This window comes from Patiria miniata, unplaced genomic scaffold, assembly GCF_015706575.1.
Source record: "Patiria miniata isolate m_02_andy unplaced genomic scaffold, ASM1570657v1 HiC_scaffold_21, whole genome shotgun sequence".
Classification (NCBI taxonomy): domain Eukaryota; kingdom Metazoa; phylum Echinodermata; class Asteroidea; order Valvatida; family Asterinidae; genus Patiria; species Patiria miniata.
In genome coordinates, this window is record NW_024037060.1 from 6,181,671 (window position 1) to 6,209,607 (window position 27,937).

Here is a 27,937-nt window from a genome sequence, read left to right on the forward strand (position 1 = left end):
ATCACCCAAAGAACCAGGAGTGGGTGAACCCCAAAATCTGTCACATGACACCATCAAGTCGGTCCACGACCTCGTGAGGTTGTACCCCAACCAATTTGACACAATTGGAAACTTCAAAGCCAGAGCAACTCTTCATCTAAAGGAGGATGCTAAACCGAGCATTGACGCACCCAGGAAGTGTAGCATACACCTGAAGCCGAAGCTCAAAATAGAGATCGACAAGATGGAACAGCAAGGTGTAATTAGAAAGGTCACCCATCACACCGACTGGTGTAGTTCGATAACCACGAGCTTGAAACAAGATGGGACACTTAGGGTCTGTCTGGATCCTAAGCGGCTGAACCAGAGCCTCAAGAGATGTCCGCACAAAATACCCACACTGGAGGAACTCAACCCAGCATTTTCTCAAGCCAAATTCTTCTCGAAGCTTGATGCTAAAGCTGGGTATTGGGCCGTCAAGCTCGAGGAAGAATCCCAAGAGCTGACCACCTTTCGAACGCCATTTGGCCGGTACTGTTTCCAGCGCCTTCCATTTGGTCTCTCCATCAGCCAAGACATCTTCCAGCAGTGCATGGACGACATCATAGAACAGGTCCCAGGATGCGTCGGCATTGCTGACGATGTTGCTGTATACGGCCGTACTGAGGAAGAACACGATGCCAACCTCCTGAATCTACTTCAAACAGCCAGCCGTGAAGGCTTAGTTTTCAACAGCAACAAATGCCACATCAAGACCAACCAAATCAACTTCTTTGGGTCACTGTACTCCGACACCGGCATCCGGCCGGACCCAGGCAGAATTGAGGACATCCACAGCATTCCAACACCTCAGGACAAGGAAGACCTGCAAAAATTCCTAGGCCTGATCACATACGTCTCTGCATATATCCCTAACCTAGCAGACAAAGCGGCGACCCTCAGGGATCTTCTGAAGAAGAATGTGCCATATCTGTGGCAGGATGACCATCAAGCAGCATTCGAAGCCTTGAAATATTCCATCACCACTGAAGCGTGTCTCCAGTACTACAACCCAGAGATACACACTGTGCTGGAAGTCGACGCATCACAGAAGGGTCTGGGAGCCTGCCTCCTTCAAAACAACAGGCCGATAGCATTTGCGTCGAAGAGTCTTTCCCCGGCACAAGCCAACTACTCTAACATAGAGAGAGAAACACTAGCCCTAGTGTTCGGCATCACCAGGTTCCATAGCTATCTCTTCGGGAAAGAGTTTACACTCCACACTGATCACAAGCCACTTGAGATGATCTGGAAGAAACCCCTCTCGAGTGCACCACCTCGTCTGCAACGCTTGCTAATTAAGGTGCAAGGATACAACTTTGACGTACAGTACAGACCAGGGAAAACAATGACGCTATCAGATGCCCTGAGCAGATTGCCAAACCCGACAAAGAGTGATGACATACCCCTAGACAGACTGGTCGGCAGTTTTGATGTCTATGAAGGCCAAGACGCCATGTGCATGGACCTTGTGCATTTTGGGCAGTCTAAGCAAGAGCAACTGCAGAGAGAAACAGCAAGAGACCCTGTACTAAGTGCACTGTGTCAGATAATATACAGTGGCTGGCCAGACTCCGTCAAGGAACTACCTCGAGACCTACGGGTCTACTGGCCATACAGGGATGAGCTTGGTATCTCCTGGGGAATAATCTTCAAAGGAAGACAGGTCATCATTCCAGACTCACTTCAGACGGATATCTTACAACAGCTCCATACAGGCCATATGGGTATAGAGAAGACAAGACGTCTAGCCAGAGAGTCGGTCTACTGGCCCAACATCAATCGCCATATTGATGAACTTGTCAAAGCGTGTTCCTACTGCCAGGAATCCCAACCCAAACAGCAAAAGGAACCATTGGAGCCACATCAAGTACCTTCGACCCCCTGGACCAAACTTGGCACTGATCTGTTTGAAATCCACGGAGACAACTATCTACTGATAGTTGACTATCATTCGAAGTACCCTGTCGTTCACAAGTTGAACAGCACTACCAGTGCAGCAGTTGCTGGCATCACTTCACACACATTCAGCCTCCTTGGAGCACCAGCTGAGGTTATGTCAGACAACGGCCCCCAATTCGTAGGCAAACACTACGAAGACATGTGTAACACATGGGGCATCAAGCACACAACTTCGTCTCCACGTTATCCACGTTCAAACGGTTTCGTGGAACGTTCAGTCAGAACCGTCAAGTCAGTGATCAAGAAATGCCAGAAGTCTGGACAAAATGTCGACATAGCACTCTTGAACCTCCGTGCAACCCCTGTGGACTCCAAACTACCGTCACCAGCTGAAATTCTCTTCGGCAGACCGATACAAACTACCTTGCCAAACAACCGCCTGCAAGCAAACCCCCAGAAAGCTGAGGATATCAGAGACCAGCTAGAGGCAAGACGACAAAAGATGAAGACCGACCATGATGCCAAACAAGCAGTAAAAGAACTCCCACAACTCTATGTTGGCCAACGAGTGCGAATCCTGGACCAGCAGAACCACACTTGGTTGCCTGGTGAAGTCACAACAGTCTGTAAGGAACCTAGATCATATGAAGTCACCACACCCAATGGACACAGACTACGTCGCAACCGTTCGCACCTACGTGAGATGCCCAGCCAGATGAAATCCCTGGCTACGCCCAAACGAGTTCGATTCGCTGATGAATCACTTCCACTGTCCAACAAGAAGCTAGACACAGAAGCTGTGAAACAAACAGACCAAAACAAAACAGACCGAAACAACACAGATCGAAACAAGTCTCCGACTGTCACTCGCAAAACAAAATCTGGACACACAATCCGAAAACCAGCCAGATACACTGAATAATATCGCACACCCAGATTATACATAGCAGATACTTCAAACAATTGGTTCAGAAACGATATTTCACATTTAATTTCATATGGAAACAAACAAATAACCAACACGATTTGAAACAGAACTCAAAGTTTCATATGTTTATTAAACCCGTTTCAGTACATTTATTGTTGTTTAAAGTTAAATTTGTTAACAGTTCAAAAAGGAAGAAAGCAAGAAAGTACCAAAGTCAAATTTCAAAAGAAAGAAAGTACTAAAGTTCACTTTGTTACTGTTCAAGTTAACTTTGTTACTGTTAAAGTTAAATTTGTTACCGTTCGAAAAGAAGGTACTAAGACTGTGTGCCACATATTGCAGAGAAACTATTGCAGAGAAACAAAAGTTGTAGTTGTCAGTAAGATATGACCACCAATGTTTCATATGTCTGTCAATTGAAAAGCCATCACTACACATTTCATGTAAATGCTTGCTAATTAAGTAAATTCCAGTTTTATGTGTACACCAATAATTATTCCTGAAATTGTACTTTCAAAAGGGGAGGGATGTTGTGATACTTCATGAGCACTACTTTGTATGCGCGCAAGCACATTAGGTGAACAGTTCGCCCGCGCTCACTCTTACATTATGTCTGATGAATAAAGCTGCAGTGGCACAGAACCTGAGAATAATCTCCTCTGAGTTCTTCATTGATTCATCTCACTTCAGGGGGGGCCGACTTGAGCCAAGTTTAGGAACAAGTCAAAGAGGAACCACATTATAAACTAAACTTCTTTGAATTGTTGTTTTGTGTGTTCAACTTGAGACAGTTACACGGAGTTTCTTTTCTATGATCCCGGCATGAAACAAGTCAGTTTGGTCCATTGAAGGTTTATTAAAAAAAAATAATAATAATAATTGTGAAATTGTGTCAGTGTGTTTTTTCCCCAAATACTTTGGTAGAGGGCGCACTTTCATGCTACGTAGTTGAAAACTTAAAAACGACTCCTTTTCTGGCCACTCTTCTGTCACTACCCACAGAACCATTGGTAACATCACTTGTAACACCCCTAATGTCATATATCTCATTTCTTGCAGGGTCTGTGGAGTACAGTATGTAGGTGAGACTAAGAATACGCTCAAGAAGCGTTTCTAAGCCCACCGGTCAACGGTCAACACCAAGAAACTAGACACCCCTGTTGGTCACCACTTCAACCTGCCCAACCACTCCATTTCTGATATGATTTTGCAGGGCATTGAATCTCTTGGCCATCGCAAGGACTCAGTTCGCCTCAGCAGAGAGAAAGTGTGGATGAATCGTCTTCGAACTATTCAACCACATGGTCTCAACATCCAACTTGGAAATGATTAATCTTTTTCTTCCTCCATTCTCTTCCGTTACAGATAATCCACCTGGTCTTCATTGTTTGTGTTTACCCATCTTCCCCCATCTTTCATCCCTTTCCACCTCCATACTGTTCCCCCTCCCCCCCCCCCCCCCCCCCCGCATAATCCCCCTTCACTCCCACACTCTTTTGTCCGTTCCCACTCCCTGTGACCTTTGATCCTTCCCCTTTCTGGTCCCTCCCCTGTTCATACCAGACCCCTTGTGGTTTGCCATCTCCCTTTGTTTCTTTGTTCTCTCATCCACCCTCCCCCGCATCTTTCCACACCTTTCCCACCTAATCCTCCTTTTGTGTTTCTTCTTTCACCCCTGCATGTTTGTGTGCGCCCCCTTGTTAATGTATGTGCCTCTGTCCTTTCTGTTTTAGCCTCTGAAGAAGAACTTGCTAAGTTCGCAACGTCAGGCCACATTAATTTTTAAACTTAAAAACGAATTAAACTGCTGCAAACCGCGTACCGACTGGATGATCTGGATTGACCTCAAATATACAAATTAGAGAAAAATGACCCAATAACAAAAGTCACTTGCCCCTCAAAATGATCTTGTAAACATCGATATAGCAGCCCTCTCACTTTTGTTTTGTTTTTGTATTGTTTTATTTTTGACTTGCGAAGTGGAAGGGAAACGCGGATGCAATTACTTTTTACGCGTAAAACGGGGACTTCATACAACCTGAGAACCACGGTTTGCCACACCATGACTTTCAACTCGGAAGGAGTTACAATTAAAGCGCCACAATTTGTTCAAGCGGCGGACGAAAAACAAACACAATTTGCCGCAAGTTGGTTTCATTAACCTCTTTTAAAGTTCAATTAATGTAAATTAAGAGAAGCACGTTCACAGATACCTCAGTGGTGGCTATCAAGCCAATTAGGGCAAAAAATGAGGGTTTTTTCAGATATTTTTAAACGGATGTTTGCGTCTTGTTATTGTCCTATAAGTCAATACCTTGACCTTTGACTCTGATCATTAGACGCTGCACCTTAATGACGTACATCGGTGCGCTAATGATGATCACTCACGTCGTGCAAGTCATTTCCAGCGAATGGGCTGGAGTTAGACAAAATCAGATCGTAACAAGTCGGCCTATACGCGATTTTTATGTTCCCCCAAAGTAAAATTTTATGCCCCCCTGGTAAATCTGCCCCCCCCCCGGACAGATTTACTAGGGGACAGAATCACAGTTTACATCGGCAAAACGCCATCAAAAGGAAACACCTCATCTGACTAAAAAAAAAAGAAGCCTAGGCCTACAGATAAGCAGCATGCACGCTGAGTAGTCGTTATAGGCCGAAGTAAATGCGAATGCACTCTAGTCTCCACATGCACATTAAATACGCGAAATTTCACTTGTATCGCTTCTCGTGCTCATTATATCCTCCGCAGCAGATCATCCCCGGCTAGAAATCAGAGGAAGGGTGCCATGGCAACAGACAAGAAAAAAAAACCGCATGTAATTACACGTTGTTTTGTTTTTTTCCCCTCCAGTTGCAGGGGGGATGGAAATATCAACGGCCCACTGCAGATACATCGTCCCTCCTTTGCTCCTCCCCCGTGTCAGAATTGTCCATTCTGGCACTGTTGTCATGGTAACTACAGGCAGACCGATGATGCGGGTGATGCATTGCAGGTTCCAGGTTTGCTGCCTGTCTTGCGGCACGGGACGCAAGGAGTATAGAACGCAACAAAGTGGTCTAACAGTAACACTATAGCTCGGGTGTTGATGTGCTGGAGCTCTTCGCGCTATACTCGACGGAACAACTTGATCGAACGGCCCGACGTACGGACGCCTTGTAACATTTTCCAACGGTGAGTGTCATGTCAGCATCCCGTAAATAAAGTGCTCGCCACTTGTAAAATTGTACCCGTATTTTAAAGGCCTTCCTTTATTACAGTTCATGATTCGATCCATGTTTTTGAATACTGCTGCCTGGCCGCGGAGATTGCTTACCCTCGTGTGTTTTTGTTCACCTGTAGAATGACCGACTCCATCGAGCTGTCTTCAGTCCAATTCACCGACAGCCCAGCAGCACCGTGTGGCGGAGATAACCATGGGTAACGGAGCCGCATCCCGGGAAAGCAACGTCCCGGCTTGTATTCACCTCGATATTAACGGAACCAAGCAAAAGGTAAGAGTGTCTGGATTGAAATTTTAATAATTAACAACATATAGGTTTGTGTATATTCAATTCTCTTCGGTAATGAAATTGGTTTCAAGTCAAGTATTTGAATTTACAAGAAGGTCTCGAACCAGTGTCAATGTATAGTTCAATGGATGGGGGCACTATAATTTCATTTCACCGTTTGTATTTCTCGAGACACCGCAGTTCTATCCCAGATTGTTTTGTTTTATAGTGGTCCCGTTAAGGGCTATCGTTTGGTTCTTTTTGTCCTTTTTTTAAATATTGATATTGGGTTGTTGATCTTACAATTTGTATTTCTTTTTAGAAATATTTTCTCTTGATGATCGCCTCAGGGAAAAAAAGTGTCGTGTAATTTATATAAGTTTAATTACTCAGGATAATTTTTGTAGTAAATCTTTTGCAATATACTGGATGTTCTCCGTTGTATTTTTTTGCCGTATAGGCCTATTTGTTTGTTCATTTATCATTCCCATTTAACATGACAATATCACGTGATAAATCTAATACATCACGTGATTCATTATCATATTCCCTTTTTATAGTCTAATGAAATCCTGGCATTTTTTTACAAAGATTTCACAACGGTTTCAAGAGTGCTCTATGAATTTATGCTATTCTTTATGGCTAGCCGGGGTGCATGCGTCTTGTTAAGGCCGTAACTGGACAAAAAAAAACTCAAGAAAAAAACCTCGCAATATAGCACTGCACCGCCGGCGCAATCAAGTGACCTAAATTTCTGTCCGATAACAAATTTAAGACTTTCTTATCAAATTACCGGGTGGACAATTTTGAAATGATTTCTAAGGAACCCTTTGCGCCAATGCCGCAAATTATAGTTCACGATTTTTAGAGAAAAGTTATTTTTAGCTCTTTGTTAAACCATTTCGCCGCAGCCTGAGAATATTCTGCACATTCACATTTTGTTTCGATAACGAGAAAGATGCAAAAAGGAGTAAACAACAAGTATTTCGATATGAATATTTTCTTCTCTCCATAGGAAAACTAAATTGGAAAAAATATAAAATATGTTTCCCAATAATTTTGGTTTTTTTTATATAGTTAAACAACCCTTTGATTTAATTGGAAAAATATATTGTATATCGTGATTTGGGGCTAGATACCGCACACCTGTTTTGGGGTCGCGCCGCAGGTACGCATCGTTACATAAACCACACAAAAACACCTCTAGGAATCAACAAATTGAATGTTGTTTTTTCCTTATAATGTGAATTTTCCGGTGGACATTTTGTCGTCTTTTCCCCAAAAACCAGCGTCAAATCCCTCTTGCTTCTTCCAGTGATGAGAAGGTAGCAACAAACAAGCAAACAAACAACCCCAACAAACAACAATCGACAAACATACAAACACAAACGAGTCAAGCGAACGTACACTTTTCAACCTTTATGCTTTTCCACATCATCTATTATTTTTTATTATCATTGTCCGCTGCCACTATTGATAAAAACAACATGTCATTTTAATACCGGGGTTTGTCCTCCAACGATGTGTTCAAGAGTAAAACAAATTACACGCATGACACTAATAAAAAAATTACATCACCCAGACGTAAAATTCCATAATTCCCTCAGTGTTCAGTGTATACTAGTGTAAAGAATGAAAGAATTACCCATAGCCGCCAGTGGTAATTTAATATGCGAGGTATGAATGATATTGACATTGAAAGAGCCGTGGCACGTCAAATGCAACAAAATCAATCAACTTTTCACTGCATTCCCACCTTCATGGCAAACAAAATAACAGGTTTTTTTCTCAACGTGATGGCAATGCAGAAGAAATTGTTAGGGGTAATACGTTGCCACGTCATTTCAGGCCTCCTCCGCGCTTTGGGCGATAGCAAATAAGCTCCCTGCTGAAGTGTAAGCAGTGCTTCTATTCAAAGAAATTATTCGCGACAAAATGAAACTTTTAATCGAATCTATGCAGTCATCTTAAATATTTAGATTATCAAGAAGGAGATACCGAATAAACAATACATTATCTAACTCAAAAAACCGCACTTCATGTGGGCGACAACTTTTTATGCACGGTTTAACCCTAAAAGGTATGTTTATAAGAAATATCGGAATTCGCGACCCGAGCTGTTATGACTTTTTAGCCTCGAGCCTTGCGCATCTTTTGATACCAAAAACGTAAAAAAAAATATAAAAATCCGGCGCTATGCGCCGTGAAAACTGAATTCTCCAATATACGTCGTGTCCACAGAGCAGAATTACAATTTGTACATTTGTACATGAATAATTATTTAGCCATAATTCCAAAACCCTTTGACCTATAGTCTTGACATTTCTTGGGTATATTCAAAATGAGTTGCTCTTTGCATGTACCAAGTTTCAAAAAATTTCGTCACTCGATGGCCGAGATCTTTCCGGCTGAGAGATGGTCAAAATAACCCGGCCCTTTTAGGGTTAACATTTTCACAGATTCACTCAATTCTTGTCCCGTGATGCACTGAATTCATCATTGGAGATCTCATTACTTGCCCTTAAAAAATATTAAAAACAAGCCCTTTTCGACAATCCACAACGACAAAACGGACCAACCTGCAATATATACAACCTCAAAAACATAATATAAAGAGAACAAATAAAGATCAATCCGTCAATAACGTCTTGTGATGAACTGACGTGAATTTATCCCAGAGAAAACTCATTGAGGAGAAGCGGGTTTTTTTAAGTAAACATACAAGTCAGTTTCTTGTAAGTACATCACAGATCGAGATCGCGTGAGCAAGTAGGAGTCAATGACGCGACCGCGTTTCTAAAAAGCCACTCGTGATCCATTAATGTTTTTAGCTCAAATAAGCACAAGCACTCTTGCTCTGTGAATTGAGCAACAGTCGGCTCAGAGCCATAGTACCGTTTATCGCACGGCCTTTGGGTTTCAAGTGCTGAGCCTTTTATTTTTGTCTTTCGAATTTTGAGCTTACCATATTGCCCAGCAATTCCACGAAATGGTTTGCAAGGTGGACATTTAATATTCGGCCTCCGGGACCGGAGCAGTGCTACTTGCACAATTCCATCTGATAGAAGAATTCTGTTCTTTCTGGGGGAAAAAAATTGATTTCATTTATTCTAAGTGACTCGTCTGCTAACTTTATTAGGACAGATTCTGTCGCAATTTGGGACGTAGATTTTGACAAGATTAGAAAAATAAACCACGAACAGCATATACATGTACACATTTAACTAATTGGTTTTCGATCTTCACCCCATATATTATTTCATAAACATTTCATGTTTTTAAACAGCCCGATGACTGAAAAGAAATATCGCAAGCTGGCTGGGCCTGTATTGTACATTTGATAATTTCGTTCATTTTGTATTTTCCATTGAAATGATTGAAACAGTGTGGTATATTGAAAAGAGTCAGCGCGTGTCACTGTAATCGAATTTAAAATGGGACAAAATTAATCTTGCTTGAATTTAATGTCTGTTTTAACTCTGACGGTACCGGGTGAATATTGCAGCGAAGATTTGAAAGGAGGACATATGCTGTTTCTATAGAGACCAAATAATAACAATACACAATATATTATGTTAAGCAAAGGAAACTGCCAGGAATTTTTTGAATTATTGAAAAAAAAATACAGGATAGGACTCCTCAGTTTCAAGGTTTTAGCAGAAAACATTGTACTCAGCCTTCCGGCAGCGCAAGAGGATTACTCCTTCGTTGCCGTAGCAACGGTATCTTCTTCTCTCCATTCTGTACCCGTATATATTCCTTACATTTCTTGCCATGTTTATTTGTAGTGTATCAACGTCAGCGTTCGTTCTTGATTCGAGGGGATTAAACTAACTCACGTCCGCTCTTGGGAAATTCGTCGGCAGACGGTTGTTCGCTGTTTTAATAACTGATTCTTCCCCTGAATTTCTGGCCGAGTCACCGACCTTCCCCGTGTAACCTCCGTCAGTATTTTTTTCTCCCAAATGAAATTTGTCTCCCAAATGAAATCTGTCTCCCAAATGAAATTTGTCTCCCAAATGAAGCCGGTTAATGAGTTGAGTACACTATACAAACTGTGTTCAGGGTTTAAACACAATTGTAAACACTTCCTTGTACCCATTAAAACAACACGTTCGAATCTATCCATCTAGTTTTAGAGTTGTGGACGACCATAACAGGTATAGAGCTATAGACATATAGTGTACGGAAGCCCGTAATAAATCACAAGACAAATAAAACTTTACCCTCTTTTTGCACGAGGCCGGTGTCCCCACAAAAAGTGTCCGTCTGGCTATTTTTAAAATAACTACAGAACCATAAAGTCAATTTTGAAAATGTTTAATTGTGCAGATACTCCTGATCCTTGCTCAAATCTCCTACGAGTTTCATTTCATTTCCATCACGCCTCACTACACAATGGTCAATTGATTGCAACAACATTTTTGGACACTTGTGAAGGATTTTACGCAGCTTGCATAACACAGCACTGAAATTGATTAAGGCAAGGAACTTGGTCACACTTTTGTTGTGATCAATAATGGACCATTGTGCAGTGAGGCGTGACTGAAATTAAATGAAACACATAGGGGTTGAGGCCAAGGGTAAGGAGTATCTGCACAATCGGAAATTTTCAAAATTTGCTTCATATTTTTATAATTATTTCAAAAATAGTCAGACGGATACTTTTTGGGAACATATTGTGTACGCCAGCAAAACCGAACTCAAAAAGATATGCTCTTTTTTTACAATATAAACAGGCTTTCGTATACCAGTGTGCAAAAAGATCTGAACATGTCTTATTGATGCAATCGTTTGGGGAAATGGGTACAAGAATCGAAGTTAAAACAAAATGCGAACACCATTTGTTTTAGTGTATATAATCAAAAGACACTAGACTATAGACAAAAAAGTCAAAACAACAGAGAATGTTTTTAATTGAAAAACAGGGAGTTATTTGTGCCCAGTTTGGGAAACTGTTTGCAAATTTCTGCAAAAGCGTGATCTCTATTTATAAACATAATTGTCTGTACTGGATAATATTCCAACAGGTCAGATTCATATTTTCTGAAAATTGATTAGAAAGATTTGTCTTGCTTTGATATTTTAAAGAATATTTTAATCTAATGCTTTCCTTCATTAGGAGGATTCATTTCCTGTAATATACCCATGATCATCAAGGTTATGTTGATTTTCGTAAAAAATAGTAATTACATAAAAAATCATATATAAATCAAAGCAACTTTAAAAATGCATTTTTAATCTATCTGCAAATTGCAGTTTATCAACATTAATTATTCAGCAAAAAAAAAAAAAAACCAATTACTGCACACCATGCTTTTGCATGATGATGATGCTGGCTAGCTATAGTCATTATTGATGAAAATGTCTGCTCCCGCTTGGGCGGAAACATCATTGAAACGGTTAATGACATCCGTTAACGGGAGGAAATACACGTCCTCTGCTTCCGAGCAGCCAGGCTTGTTCCGATGCGCTTTAACAGGATGGATTCTGGCGCAATCCTCGGAGGAGGAATTGCGGCCTTAGTGGTTTACACGGTTGGCCGATGGAGATGAAGTAAGACAATTCGTGCAAAAAGCTAAGACGCGCATCTCGTTTGAACCCTTAGGGAAGAAACTCAGCACATCTTTTTATTAAATTGTGAAGGAGGAGGGTTAATAGGTACTGAGTGGCATCAACAGGGTCGAGTGTCCTACACAAAGATCACATCTCGTTGTCAAGGCAACCTAGTCCCTTTACGAAACGAAGCATGTATCGGGGGGGGGGGGGGTTGCGTGGATGTTCTTGCGTGATGTGAAACGGCTTGGCCCCGCGCCATACGTCCTTTGACGATAATCCTGCCCGCTTCTTGGAAAAAAAAAAGAATAGGCCCTAATTTCAAACTAAAAGCTTCGAGGATTTTTGTGGTAACCGTTCTTCCGGAAGATGTACCGGTACTCAAATATTCTTTAATCAACTGCTTTTGTTTTTCCTCCTTTTTTCACCAAGACGCTTTATTCTTAGGCCCTAATTTCAAGCTAAAACCGTCGAGGATTTTCGTGGATTCTGTTCTTACCGTTCTTCCGGGGGACGTACCGATACTCAAATATTCGTTTATCAACTGTTTTAGTTTTTCCTCCTTTTTTCACCAAGCCGCTTTGTTCTTTGTGCTGCCGAGCGCACCATACATGATTTATAAGTATAATTGATTTGTATGAAGATTTGGTTTAAATTGATGCTCACAGGTGAAATTTGGACGACGTTGCAGCAGCAGAGACGTGCACGATCTGCTGGCAGCTGCGGCAGGGGTCAGCAAGTAAGTACCCTCGAATAGTTGACTTTCTGCTTTAAAGGGAAGATACAACATTTGCAAACATCAAAAATCGAAACGATCAAATTATCACGAAATATCTCACTGGATTGTTAGGCAGTGAAAGCCTAAATCATCCTTTAAAGTTGCGGCTCCTGGTGTGCTGACATTTTCAAGAAGAAATTGTATCTTTCCAACGCTGGTCGGCCGACCAGCGTTGGAGAAATCTGGCTTTTTTTCAAAAAGTGCTCCTAATTTTTCATATTTAGTTCGTCTGCGTTTTCTTTGCAATTGATTACAAACCTGTGAAAACTACAAGCCTGCTAGACTGATTCTCATGATCTTAAAATTCCCCGAAGTCTATAAATTGCTCCGGTTCATCTTAAGTGGCGTCGGGGAACCAGACTACGAGAACATGATTGGTTTTCTTGGTTTTTCCAGCATCTACGAACCCAAAACGTGAAACAAGTCAGTGTAACAATATTTGCTATAACGTACTAATCCTCAAAATCCATTTATTTCTGAAAATTACAGCAAAAGCAAATGTTGTACATTCCCATTAAAGGGACATTATGCGCCTATCAAATGTTTCCTTTCAACAAAACCTTTGAAATAGGATAAGTTTTTAAAGATATAGTCCATCATTTGTAATTTGTGCATTTTGTTCTTTTGAAGCAACAAAAGTGTTCAAAATCTAATGAAGGATACACTGAACAACTAACCTGATGAAGTTTCAGTCAGCTTCAGCTGTATATTCCGAGATAAAACAGCATTCTAGGATCTCAATTTCAAATCAAAAGTTGCTGAATCATGAGTCGATTGCAGCTTTACGCGATGTTGCGCACTGATCCGACGAATTATAGCAACCGCGCGTCGTGCCAATGCTTGCGCGCGCTTCGCCGAATAACAAAACGAACTACTAATTTAAATTTTCTTCAGACGCACCGTTGGAAAGGCCTTCTTTCGTTGATTACTTCAAAATGACAGCTTGCCAGAAAGAATAATTTCACAGGGAGTTTAGTCCCCTTACTATCTTTCAAACAAGTAAGTTTTTCAACAATAATTACGCCAGTTACTTTTCGGATGGCTGCAAATGATGGACTATAGCTTTAAAACCATCCGACGGGCTCTCGACCAAAAGGCAATAGACATGGCAAGAGTGGTGTTTTACAAAATATAAAGTAACATTGTTGCATAAAATCGTTGGAAATTCGTGTTTTGAATTTCTTGGCTAAGGGCCTGGTGACGCGGATAATGACCCTCGCCTTCGATTCGGGCCATTTTCAGCGTCCAGGCCCTAAGCCGGTTCTAAGCGTACTTGTTTAACTCTAAAAGGGCCGGGCGGAATCCGCCCCCTCCCTCAACTTTTTCCGCGATAGCCTTAATTTTTTTCTCGCGACCCGAGCTTTTATGACTTTTTAGCCTCGAGCCTTGCGCATCTTTGATACCAAACACATAAATATCGGACCAAAAATTTTCCGGCGCTATGCGCCGTGAAAACTGAACTTTCCACGTCGTGTACACAGAGCACAATTACCATTCGTACTGTGAATAATTAATTAGCTATAATTCCAAAACCCTTTGACCTATAGTCATGACATTTTTTGGGTATGTTCATGATGAGTATGTTCATCGTCATTCGATGGCCGAGATCTTGGGGGCGGAATCCGCCCCCCCCCCCCCGGCTGAGAGATGGTCAAAATAACCCGGCCCTTTTAGGGTTAAAACCGCCGGGCCAAGCACATTATTTCCTCAGTAAATCTGTTACCATCCAACCTGCCGTGCGATTATTGTATGGAGCTGCGTAGCCTGGGACACAAAAAGAAAATAATATAGATTTCTACGGTGGTAAATATTAACCTATCTACATAAATACTTTACATGAAATGTTCACATGATAATAAAAAAAAAATACCTACAGCACAAACTAACACAAGTACATGCCTTTCTGAAAAAAACAACAACTTGAAAACGTGAATTTGTTGGAAACAGGACACTGCATGAGGGCGAGATCCATTAGGATGACAGTACAATTTAATCCCTGGCACTCCTTAATCACCACGCAGTTGCTAGGTGATGGAATATTCCCATTTATCATCTTGTAACGAGGGAAAACGGTTGCTATGCGGTTTTGATGCAAATGGTGGGTTTCTCACTACGAGCCATTAGCAAGGCATGACAGAAACAAGGATTGGAGAATACTTCTCCCGCTTTGTAAAATGGTGATTCATTGCAGACGGTATTATGGTGACACAAAAAAGCCTCGATATTTTCCCGTTAAACTTTAATTAATGGTGCAAGTCACAATGTTCCATGAGTTAGAAACAATTCACGTCAAAGTGTAGCCGCCGCAGGCCCTGGACATAAATTGAGAAATGACTCGGGGGAAAAAATCCGTTAACTCATGTTGTTATATCAACCTTTATTCAAGCAGAATAGAAAACATTAAAGCAAGAACAAAGCGAGGAACATTTAAGCTCAGGACGACACCTGAATCACAAAGTGGTCCAAGTAATACGCAGGGCTGTACAAAGTAAAAAAAAACACCAAAAAAACCCAAAATTTACTACCAAAATAAATACCAAAGAAAACAACATGTGAGGATTGACTGGGGGGGATCATGGCGGGCGTCGAAAACTGATGCAGGGCTGGTTTTCAGACCCCCAGGCCGGCTCCTGCCTAGCGTTCCAGATGGCATAACTGGACAGGAGGGCCAATTTACTGAGCTCCTTTTTTTAGTGATTTGGGAGGTTTGGCTTTGTTTGGGAGGTTTTGGGAGGTTTGGCTTTGTTTGGGTGTTTATACTTTGTTAGTATAAACAGTAAAACCACCGGGGCACTTACACAACAAATGTCAATGTATTATGCATAGGCCTATATGCAAATCTGTATTAGCATTAATAGACATGTGTGGTTGTTGTAAAAAGTGAAACGTGCTATCGTTTGTTTAACCGATTTGGATGGGTTCTGACGGTAAAGCTTAACAAGTAATATGGAAGAGCAGCCTCGTTTTCGTTTCAATATGGCGATATCTATGGCGTGCAAATTTAACTTTCATTCTCGAAATACAGATATGTTATTTTCTAATAGAAATACGTGTATATCTCTATTTCTAAAAGATTTGTATTTTGGGAAATGTTAACTTGGCACGTCTGGAATCAGGCAAAGAATGAGGGACTATTGATTGCAGTTGAGCTATTGAGTCGTGCACCTCAGCTGAAAACACCCCCCCCCCCCCCCATCCTGTAAATGGACTATTCAAACCGACTCGAAACAGTAAAACATCGCGAACGGGTGTCGGGCTTGGTAGGCTGAATTCTCCTTCGTGATTTCGTGAATAATTAAATATAAAAGTATTATAAAGAGCATTCAGAGGAAAGGGGGGGGGTGGATTTTCAATACAGACATAAAAGCTTCTATTCTTCACTGTGTGTGCACATGTGTAGTGTTGACATTGGCTGTTTTTATATGGGCAAAATTACACAAGAAGGATGCCGATTTGGTTATTTTTTTCGGGGGAGGGGGTGCCTGTCGGCATGACGTCACAGGGGACATGTCAATTGTCAAAATCACACAAAAAAATGTCCACAAGGTTGTTCTGATTGGATTCTCGCTGCGTTAATTTCATTCTGTCCAACAGGACGGCATCCATCACACTGAAGGACGTTGATGGCGCCCTTGTCAGCGTGTCGTCTGCAATGCCCCACAACACAGCCGTGTAAGTTGCCACAGCTTGCATTTGATTGACAAATAAGGGCAAAGGGGAAACGGATCACCATTCTTTCTAACCAAATAAAATTAACATTAGATCAAACTTTAAATTAAATACGTGTAGCAAACAAAAACTATTTTGAAATGAATATTTATAACCATCAATCAAATTTTCTAACGTTAGAAGCTGAACAACTGCTGTGTATAAAACCAAGTAATTATGGATTTAAAGTTAAATTCATTTGTCTTTTTTTGGGGGGAGCCAATAAGGTTCGTTAAATTCTGTGTCTTCGTGTGTTTTTTTCCCCAGCACGGCGTACAAAGTGTTAGTGGCAGATGACGCAGCTCAGCCAACAGGTCGGTCTTTTTCAAAAACATCAGAAAAAGTTTCGTTATCCCCAGCAAAAAAATAAATGGCATTGACAATTAATTGGCCGAACAAGCTCAAAAGCTCACGAGCCTATCCAAAACAATGCAGATAATTGTAGCTACAACCAAATACGAAAAAGGGAGAAATTTCTTGATAGTGGAAAATGAAGAAATGTAAACTGATGATGATGAAGATGAAAGTGGGGTTGATGACTTCGTTAGCCGGTTGTTATTGATGCACACAGGCCGGCCCCTCGACACGTCATATGTCTTCTGGATAGGATCAGCATTGTTATATATTACACCGGCTGATGTTTATACGTGCACCAGTGATGCCTACGTCAACTGTTGCTATGAGTTACGACCCTGATATCACCCACCTTAATTATGACCTGTCTCCTCAAATCGTAGTCTTTCATCAGTTGTCTAGAACCATTAATTGGGCAGCTAGCTTTACCTGGAACGCGTTGAAGAATATTCGATTGAAAGAAGAGACACAGAAAATTGATAAAAAAAGGGAACTGCCAAGATAATGAATTCCTAGTTGTGAATGAAATCTGAATGATGGAGTCTCTTCGGCTTCCAATGGAATTTTGTTATAGTAACGTAGCAAAATGTGTTTTTTTTAACTCCGTATATAAATGTTCATATATCTTGTTTTACATTTTCATTTAATTCTATCTTCTTCTTTTTAATTTTTCTTCTCCCTGGCCCTCCCCATTTTTTATTACAAAATATAACAAAAGTTGATCCTCTTTGCCGCCCACAGGACAAGAAAATGCTGTGCTGTGCGGAGTGATAACGCAGGTTGCGGATCAATTCACCAAGTGAGTGAATAGGCCTCGTGTGCAGCGGAGGGATACTTTCCTAGGGCAGTTATGTGGTCAAAGGTAGCAGTTAGTAAAACGTTTGGTCAACACGCAGTCGCAATGTTCCTAGACCAAAAATTCCTTTTCTGACAGGACAGAGAAACTGGGCGAAGTGAGTTGCTCTCTGGAATCTCGGCAAAAACGACCCATTGTAAAAGTTATAGGTGATAAACGCAGAATCTCTTTTCTAATATATGTTAATAAATAGAGCCTATATACATTTCATGAATATAAATAATTCCAAGTGAGCATACAGAGAAACGTAGGTGGCAACCCAAACTGCCAAAGATGATGGCCTTAAATCATACCCCCCCCCCCCACAAGGGCGGATCCAGAACACAATTTGGGGGGGGGCCAAAAAAAATTTTGGTCCCCCGAAAAAGTGGGTCAAAAAATTACGGCGTGGGGTTCGGGGCCCGCTTAAGGGCCCCGAAAATTTTTGGATTCCAGGTGCTTTGTGGTGCGATCGGAGGCAATTTCTGACCACTTTAACCAATGTTTTTTGAGGAAAAGATGGTGGTGAACTCATTGCCTGCCTATATTGTGATGTCACATAAAAAAAAAAATTGGTATCGTTTTTTTTTGGGGGGGGGGGGGCATGGCCCCCTTTGGCCCCCCCCCCCCGATCCGCCCTTGCCCCCCAAATAAATCAGTCACGTTGTAGTAGCAAAACGCCGCACTTCATTCAATCCGTTTTGTAACGAATATCCTGAGGAAAGTCAATAGACGCCATTAATACTAATGACGAAGTTGCACAAATTCTTTGGCCGAGGGACGGGGAGCATAATTATAATCACGGAGTGCGTCATTGCCGACAGTTCTTTCAGTTCAAGAGTTGCAGTTATTTTTCTTCGCTCGTACATACAAAATACGCACTGAGGTGTTTCATAACACGAACGTCAATGAATGTCTTTTTTAATTGTGATTCCAACCCAACTTGCCCGAAGCCTTAATATTCCCAACTTTATCTCTTTCCTATGCCTCGGACGGTTTGGTAAGTCTATGTATGGACGGCCATGTTTTCTTTAATATGATTCTTTTCTTTATAAAATTGCCTTCCAGGGCTTTGGGTGTCAGTGAAATAAAGGAAGAGTTGTCGTCACGAATTTCGCTCATGGAAAAGAAAAAGGAAAGTAAGTTAATATTAAAAATTACATGTATTTAAAACAAAAAAATGCTGATCTTAACATTAACCAAAACTAGATATGAACACCGATTTAGACACCAGAGGAACACCCGATAAGCTCCAATTTCGACCCGTGTCTCTTCTGTATCCCACTGCAGGCCTACATACCGTCCCATTCAAAGTTCAAGTGATGCCTCTGAAAGTCGAGAGATTGACAATATTTTATTGTTTTGGTATTTTTTTTACTGCTGTTTTACCTGAGATTCATCGAAGATTTTTATGATATCAAGATCTGTAGCCATTCAAAATAATGGGAAATTTCCTGGGTACAAATTGCAAGTCACATAAGTGATGAATAAACGGGAATCGGAAACAAAGGCGGCTCTACTAAGTTCCAATACTCCAGCTGCTGACCCTATTTCGGAATATGGCGATACTTTCTTATAGTAAAGCGATGTTTACTCCGGTAACATAGAAATCGCAGCGGATCCCCAGATTTTTCTTGATATATCATAAAACGCAACAAAAATATTTTTGACGGTAGTGTATATCTCGTCGTAAAGTGAATCTTCCGCCAGCTAACGATTAGAGAAGTTGTCCCACACATGCTTTTACGTAACCTTTTTACCACAGTGGAAAGTTTGAAGGCAATCGAGATTGAAAAATGCAAGGTCGAGCTGAAAAATCTCAAGGAGGAGCTACTGAGTGCCAAGAGGTAACTATGACAACAACGAACGTCTTGATTTTGCATGGTCACTATGGCAACAAACCACGTCCGACATGCGCAATACTTAAGTAATTTAAAACGATCGCAAATGAGTTATTTTTGTTAGAGGGCTCATGCATATATTTTATATGCACCTTTGTGTGTCCCTTTTAACCCCATTTTCAATTTTCGTTTTGCCAATTTCAAGGGTACTTTGGCGGTTTTTCTTTAAATTTTATGCTATCCAAATTTCCATATTCGTGAGCAAAATTTCGTTGTCATTTCAGGCAGAAACCTACATGATACAGCCATTTTAGCACCAAAAGCTTCCAGAATTTTGGATATTTTCGCCATCGTAAATTTTCTTTTCTTTGGTAAAACTTTATTTTTTACAAATATCTTCAATAAGCTAATTTTTGGGTCCACCATTTGAACAGAAAATCCCTAAACTGAACAGTGTCTTCCTGAAATGACGTCACAGCAACAGCAACCTCAGTTGTCCGGAAAAACATGGCAAATTCTAAATGTTTGAAGAAGTGCACTTTCAATAAAATTAATCACAGAGGGATGTCAAATATATTTTATACATTTGAGAGGAGTAGAAAGTTGCACAAAATACGTTCCTAAGAAAAATCCGCTTCATGGACCCTATAAAATGGAGATAACTTAATGCATACATAGGAACTTTCACCATTTTGGGTACAGACCCTACTTTTCAAATAACACCGTTGCAACTTTCTATATTGCAGCAGACACGTGCAGTTCTGCAAATGCTCCATTCCCGAGCGAGACGACACGAAGATTGTAGCCCGCCGAGACGTGCCCAAGTACCCGAAGGTAAGTGCCCTGAGCCACGGTGCAGGGTTTTGGTCTCGGACTCGAAATCTAAATTTGTTGTAATCTCTAAAAAGAGAAACGTTGGTTGAGAGGGATCAACAAAGCCTTCGGGTATGTAGCTGATGTGAACGTTAATTTGTTTTTCAGTATGCCTTTTTGTGTTTTCGTTTTTGAAAAATGAAAACATTTTTTCCTTGTTTTTTTTTTACTCCACAGTACACACTGTCTCAGGAGACAATTGAGTACCTAAAGAAACCCGCCTTCGACATCTGGCATTGGGAATCCAACGAGGTTAGTTGCAGGATTTAGTCAAAATATCTGGGCGCCAAAATTAAAAAAAAAAAAGAAATCTTCCACTAATGAGAAGTTGGAGAGACGGCTTGGCACTCTTGTGGTATAAAGGTCACAAGATTGCCTTATCCACAAGGACGAATATGTCTTCACCCTAAAATAGGTAATTGACCCCTTGCGTAGAGCGCCCTCGACGAGGACAGGTATTTGTTCCTCTGTGATAAGCAGGAGTGCACACTTTGTACTTTCATTATCGCTTAATTCAAATAAAACCTCCCCGAGTGAGGGCGCAATTTGGCAACTTTGGCAACTTCTTCCACAAAGTCTGTAAAGTTGCAGTGGGATAAACCAACCATTGAGTTCATGTCGTTCCGGTTGAAAGTACAGACCATGTGACATTTGTTTGCAGATTGCATGCTGTGGTCACGTGACGCCAGCGTTCAGCAACTGGTTCTCTTATGCACTGCGTGTATATATCTCTTGAAATGTGAATGATTTGTTGACATGCTGTTTAATGTGGGCCAAATAACATGCAAAAGATATTTCAATATTTGGGATGGCCGGCGTTTGCTTTTCCGCATGACTTCAACGGTCACATGGTCTATATAAACTTTGTCGACAAATGTGTTTGAAGCCGAAGCTTGCTACAGACCCATAGTACTCCTCGAAACGCCGGCCGCGCCGCCGTGAAGCCGATGATTGAGTAACTAAGAAGGTGTTGACATCGATGTTGAAACGGTTTTTTTTTTTCATTTCTGTCTTTGTTTCACAGATGTTATGCCTGCTGGAGCATATGTACTACGAACTGGGACTTGTGGAGGAGTTCAATATTAATTCATTGGTGCTCAAACGATTTCTGGTACGGATGCAACCCTTATGTTTATAGTCGAGGTTCTTGTGACGGGTCACAAGTACATCACAAGAGTGATCACATTCAAGTAAATCACAAGTCCATTTCACAAGTCCAGTCACAAGTCCAGTCACAAGTAACAAGTGACGAGCAATAACAAAGGAATGCCACAGTTCATTGGAATAGCTTGTGTTGAATGAATTGTGATCCATCGCAAGAACCTAGACTACGACTCTGCTGTATATAGATACTCATAAAGGTGACAAGTAATTCACTTTCAGAAATTCCTCCCCTCACTTTGATTCTTGTAATCTTGTTTTTGATGAGGTCCCTTTGCACGGTCGGCGTGATAGAGAGGCTGTACTTGCAAATAATTTACATTTTTTTACTACGTCATAGCAACAAGGCTTAACAATGCGACAGAGTCGTCATTGACAACCCCCGCCCGCCCCCCCCCCCTAAAAAAAGAAGGTTTTTCACCTTTGTTTCAATATAGAGAATCTTCAAGGGATGCAATGAGCGAGTGTGATTTATTGAACTCTTTCGAGCCGACGGTGAACCTCCACTTTCAGACAGAAGTGCTTGGTTGGTTTCTGATGGATTTGGCCTACTATAGTATACATACAACTTTAATAGCACATAGATCTTCTCCTTAGCGAAATTTATGACGTCAAAGAAAATGTAACGAAACCCTTCTGACCAATGTCTTGTCTGCGTGTTGGCTAAAATTTCATTCAAAATTGACTTTCTTAATTTAGCCCGAGCGACAAGATGCCCTTCTTTAGTGGGGGACCTTTATTTCCATTCCGGCTTTAAACCTTGGTTTTTTTTTGCAGTTGTGCGTTCAGGAAAACTACCGTCACAATCCCTTTCACAACTTCCGTCACTGCTTCTGCGTGACCCAGATGATGTATGGGATGATTCACCTCTGTGACCTCAGGTCAATACTGACCCGGATGGAGATGGGGATTCTTCTGACGTCAGCCCTCTGTCACGATTTGGATCACCCGGGATACAACAACACGTAGGAATTCTTTCATTCGTCGTGAATTTTGCAAATGTATATTTTGTTCTCAACTTGAACACTTCTCCCACCAGTATGATATTCGGGGTTTTTTTAAACGAAAATATTTGACCGAAAAAATACCCTTACACAATAACACTTTCACCATACGTTGACCAAGCCCACAAATGTTAACCGGCTGTTTGCGCCAAAATGGCAGCATAGTTATTTCCCGAGGACCTAAGGTGTATTCGGGACGTTTTATAGGCCCAATTAGCAGGCAGAATAAAGACGAGCACAGATATTGGTAGATTTGCGCTTTATAACATAAATTACAAACTAATAACGATTATGTCTGGCGAGCTTTCTTGCAGTTTTATATGGGATATAGTCAAATTGTTGCATTTGACATCCTTGCACGACCTTCAAATTCATCCTGTGGGATCGATTTTGGCAATTATATTTGGGGAAAAATGGCGCTTTTTCGACTTATTCAGACCAAATATTACTGTTGCTGACCTTTTCTTTTTCGTAATTCGCCTTAGGTACCAGATCAACGCACGCACTGACCTTGCCATTCGCTACAACGATATATCGCCATTGGAAAACCACCACTGCGCAGTGGCCTTCAGAATCATCAGCAACCCTGATTGTAATATCTTCGGTAACACAGATCCGGACACGTTCAAGGCGATTCGACAGGTAGGGAGAAGGCGCGATACCAGACCTACTCAAAGTTTCTACGGAGGACCAGATGTACAAAACATTTCTGTGCGACTTTAGGAATGGGCGGGAAATGAATAGGCCTACCAGAAATTGTGTGGTGACCTTTCAGACTCACGGTAGTTCAGGGGCTTCAAGCATCAACTCATCTTTCCAAAAAGAAAACCAAAAAAAATTAAAAAACAGAAAGAAAGAAAGAGAGTGAATGGAAATTGCGGTAAACCATGATCTTAAATTCAAATACACTGTTGTTGACCTAAGTTGACCTTTAACCTCTGTTTAGGGCATCATCATGCTGATCCTGGCTACCGATATGGCGCGCCATAGCGAGATTCTTGACCAATTTAAGAAATACGTGGAGACCGGCTTTGAGTTCACCAACGAAGAGCACCTCAACTATGTAAGCATTTATATATCATATTATTCAAATCACTTATCACAATATCAACTTCCATCGTCAATTTTAGATCCTATACACTTTTATTGGGGCTTTTTCTTTAAATATTGAAGTTTTAGTGATATCACAGATTACCAAAAAGTATTGCTTGTAAAGTTTGTGTAGGTTTTCCTCTAGTGTTATAACTCCAGAGTGATTCGTCTGACATTGTTTCATTGGCAGTTGAAGATGTTGCTAATCAAATGCTGTGACATATCCAATGAGGTTCGACCAATGGAGGTGTCCGAACCCTGGGTGGATTGCCTTTTGGAGGAATACTTCATGCAGGTAAGATTTGGGCATACATATTCATGTCGTGCTTTATCATGAATAATTAAGTGTTCTTGGGTCAGATATGCATATTCATATTTGCTTGGCCATTGCAGCAATACTGAATGCTGATCAGACATAGTCATGAATGTTCATGACGTGTTTTATCATGAATAATTATATCTTTTTACTTCATCATATACATTTTCATATGTGATTGCCTTTTGGAGGAATACTTCATGCAGGTTAGACATAGTCATGAATATTCATGACGTGTTTTATCATGAATAATTTATGGTCTGTTCTTCATCATATACATATTCATAAGAGATCGCCTAGTTGGAGCAATACTTAATGTTGTCAGACATAGTCATGAAAACTTATGACGTGTTTTGTCATGAATAATTCAGGGCTGTACTTCATCATATACATATTCATAAGAGATTGCCTATTGTAGCAATACTTTATGCCGGTCAGAAATAAACATGAATATTCATGTAGTGTTTATCATGAATAATTTAATGCTCTTTGCGTCATGACATGCGTATTCACATTTGTTTGGCTGTGTCATCATATGCATATTCATAAGACCATTTACCATTTTAGAGTGACCGAGAGAAGAAGGAGGGACTTCCGGTGGCGTCTTTCATGGACCGGGACAAAGTCACTAAGCCCACTTCGCAGATTGGTTTTATCAAGTTTGTCTTGATTCCCATGTTCGAGGTTGTTGCTAAGGTAAGAATAAAACCTCAGCCAATATTCATATTCCCGTTCCTATTTAGCCAAAATGTTCCTATCCTATCGATTCCTAATGTACTTACTGACATTTTCAAGTTTGAGACCCGAGAGCAGAAAAAGCTCGATTAAACAGCGCTAACAACAAATCGAGGCCACCATGCAGCTTTTTACGTGGCAGACTAGGGAGACATTATAGTTCGCAGATGCCAATCATCAATTTACTTGGGAAAAAAAGAGACGTTTCTGAAAGTATTTTACATCATTTTGTTACGAAAGGTGTTTGTGGTGCTGGATATATCGATGGTTCAGCCTCTCCGAGAAGCGTTGTACCGATATGAGGAACTGAAGGCCTCTGAAGATGCGGTCAAAGAAGAGGTGAGAATTAGATAGTTTGTTGGTCCGTTAGTCAGTTGGTCAGTCGGTCCGTCAGTCTATCGGTTTGTTGGTTGGTTGATTGGGGGAACAGCTGATTGTACTCGTGTCATCATATCTGAGTCAGAGTGGACACCAGTTCAAGTCTGGACACGAGTTACGACACTGTCGGTTGGTTGGTTGCTCAGTGTTTCACGATCAGTCAATATTTTAAGTATGGTCGTTGATCGCTAGTCAGCCAGTCAGTAAATGGGTTGACGATATTAGTCTTTATGATGTTGATTGTTTATTGGTGGAAAGTTGACACATATACCATATTCACCATATATTTCCCTGACCCACCCTCGAGCCTTCTGAAACACTAATGACTTTTGTGGATGCAGTAAAAGTTCATTTACCTGCGTTTTTTCATTATTAACTTCCTTTTGTTTATCTTTCTGACAGAAAAAGATGCTTGAATCCAACCAGCTCATTGGACTCGACAACTCTGCTTAAAGGTGATGAGGAGCCTCGAGAGGGCGCTCTTCGTGTAGGTTTTGAAACGGGTCCCTGGCAATGACAAAAGGGCAGGTATACATGCATGTGACGTCATTTTGTTGAGGTATACGTGTGTACTGTTTACATTCGCTCGTACGGAGCACACTAAACAACCAATATTGTAATGTGATGTTTATTGTTTAACACAAGTTCTCGGCTGATTGTGCCCAGCACATAATCTAAAATGTAAATAATACAATACATGTACCGGTACTTTTAAGTAAATCAGGGAGACAGTGTATAAACATTGCGGATTGGGTGATTTTGGTACATATATCTAGGGGTTTTTGTGAGAAAAAGGCCCACAGTGTTCAAGAATGCGACTGGAATTGAGGTGCTATATATAGTGAATATTAACCAGTCAACGATAACTGTTTATTAAAAGCACAAAACTAGATGTGGCTTGCAAAAATGAATCGTCCGTGTTTGATTTGTAAGTTGGATTTGAAACAATATCAGTCTGGATTTTTGATGTTCCAATCTTTTGTTAAAAAAAAAATATCCAAATTTAGTGCAGAATCATTTTATAGTAGGCCTAGCCCTTTTTTTATTGGTAAAACGCTGAAAGTTTAATCCTGAAATAGAAGCCAAAGTAATGGCTGACACAACACTCGGTGGGTGCGCAAGGTGGGAGTAGGTCCGAGGTCGCTGAAGGCGGAGGGCGAAGACTGTACCATCAGCCAACGTTATCGCTTCTGAAGCAAGTTATCCATGTACTATGTTAACAATACAGTATGGGAAATTATTACGAAAGTCTCCTTGTCTCTATTCCACCAACTGCCCAAGTGAAGTGATGGCCCATCTGTAGACGAATCCGGGCACGTACTCACTCAACACTCGATCACGAGGCCCGCTTCAATGGAGAAACCACTGTGCACATTAATGTACCAAGCAACTGCCCGTGACGGATTAGCTGGACAATAGCTAGCACAGTGCTCCCTTTCGCCATCTCAGGGGGCCTCCGTGATTGAACTGACAGCGTGCCCGGATTGGTCTATAGTTTGCAGTCGGGACAGTTTCGTCCCAACTTTAGTTGGGACGAAACTATGAATGGGAAACGTAAACCGCTAAGGAATGTGCTGTATAGTCTGGTTCCGGTTCCCAGACCGGACAGTTGACGCTCACGTCTAAATTGTAGGTCAGGCAGCGTAATTTTTTTCCTAGGAGGGTTAGGGGCAATGTCATGAATAATTCAGTTTTTCCTTTGAATCATTGCAAGACTTAGGTTCTCGTTCTATTTTCCCCTTAATTTAAAATTATCTCAGTGATAAATTTGGAGAAGAAAAATAGCTGATGAAAATGAGCAGCGACGACGTGGATTCGAACCAGGGATCTTTGTATCCATAGCTCATCTCGCTATCCACTAGGCTACTGTGTGGTAGCTCGACGACAACCGTTCTTTAACCAATGTTTTTTGAGGAAAAGATGGTGGTGTACTCATTGCCTGCCTTTATTGCGATGTCGGATAAAAAAATTAAACAAAATTGGTTTCGGTTTTTTTTTGTTCGTTTTTTTTTTGGGGGGGGGGGGGGCATGGCCCCCTTTGCCCCCCCCCCCTGGATCCGCCCTTGATTGACTAATGTTGATCTGGAATCTTCAAAATTAGGCACCCAAATAGCACAGTTAGCAGGCGGAGCCGAATGAAGACTGAGTTTTGGAAAATCTCGGTAAAGGTCGTCAAATTCAAAATTGTACATGACGCAGCAAAAGTCCACCCATTCGATCCGAGTATATTTGATGCACAAAATCGTTGTTGAATTTCAAGTTTTCTAAATGAAAGCAATGAATATTAATTATCAACTCATTTAAAAAAATATAATAAGCAATTAGCAGTTAATTAAACCTATATTATACTCGGAAATAGTCGGACACTATCCGATTGTCGACGAAACGAATTCGGCAAACTTCGGACATTTTCGGAAAAAGGAGGAATTCCTCCCGGTTTAGTCACGCGACATAAATTGTAATACAATGTATTACCGGAGGCTACCTGACCTAAGATTCAGCAGGAATAGTCAGAATCTTTTGGTCTGGGAAGTAGACTATGTGCTGTAACAATGCGGGAAATGGAATCACAGCCCCGAACAAGCCTGCGCTGTCATAATGCATAACGTCCGTAGGTGTTAATCAATAATTGCTGTGAAAATTGGCGCGCTTGTATCAGACATAATTGCTCAATTTGAAAAAAAATATAGATATTGTAAATAACATTGGCTGGTTTATAATATGTAAGACATAATTAACAAATATGTTCGTTTCTCAGCATTTTTGTTCAAAGTAAAAAGTAGTGCTGATCTTTTGGCTCTCGTTTGTGTGTGTTTGCCTTTTAAAAGAAGATTGCATTCATTAAAATTGTATTGTAACTCATTCAAAAGGAAACGTTAGACTGTGTAAGATTTGAAGATAATTCCATGTGTGTTTTGTATAATGAATTCGAATATTCACAACATCTCATGCGAATTGGTAAAATG

At 40.9% G+C, this 27,937-nt stretch overlaps 1 protein-coding gene across 2 annotated transcripts; it reads left to right on the forward strand.

Moving 5' to 3' along the window:
- The first annotated feature begins 5,684 nt into the window (after positions 1–5,684).
- Positions 5,685–26,631, forward strand: LOC119729562 (high affinity cGMP-specific 3',5'-cyclic phosphodiesterase 9A-like). 2 transcript variants are annotated; one of them, XM_038202173.1, is made up of 18 exons: positions 5,685–6,023; positions 6,192–6,343; positions 12,565–12,635; positions 16,269–16,346; positions 16,650–16,696; positions 17,478–17,535; positions 18,640–18,710; positions 19,337–19,418; positions 20,159–20,246; positions 20,463–20,537; positions 21,310–21,396; positions 22,224–22,411; positions 22,936–23,092; positions 23,397–23,513; positions 23,733–23,837; positions 24,426–24,554; positions 24,834–24,932; positions 25,374–26,631. In XM_038202173.1, the coding sequence occupies exons 2-18, from the start codon at positions 6,266–6,268 to the stop codon at positions 25,422–25,424; spliced, it is 1,581 nt and encodes a 526-aa protein (XP_038058101.1). In that variant the 5' UTR covers positions 5,685–6,023; positions 6,192–6,265; the 3' UTR covers positions 25,425–26,631. The 2 variants fall into 2 exon arrangements, with proteins under 2 accessions (XP_038058101.1, XP_038058102.1); XM_038202174.1 differs by having other exon boundaries at positions 20,162–20,246.
- The last annotated feature ends 1,306 nt before the right edge of the window (positions 26,632–27,937 follow it).

Coding starts and splice junctions, on each gene's coding strand:
- LOC119729562 (XM_038202173.1), top strand. CDS start 6,266: ATGGGTAACGGAGCCGCATCCCGGGAAAGCAACGTCCCGGCTTGTATT. Junction 16,347..16,649: donor ATGCCCCACAACACAGCCGT/GTAAGTTGCCAC, acceptor TTTTTTCCCCAG/CACGGCGTACAAAGTGTTAG. Junction 23,093..23,396: donor CGTTCAAGGCGATTCGACAG/GTAGGGAGAAGG, acceptor ACCTCTGTTTAG/GGCATCATCATGCTGATCCT.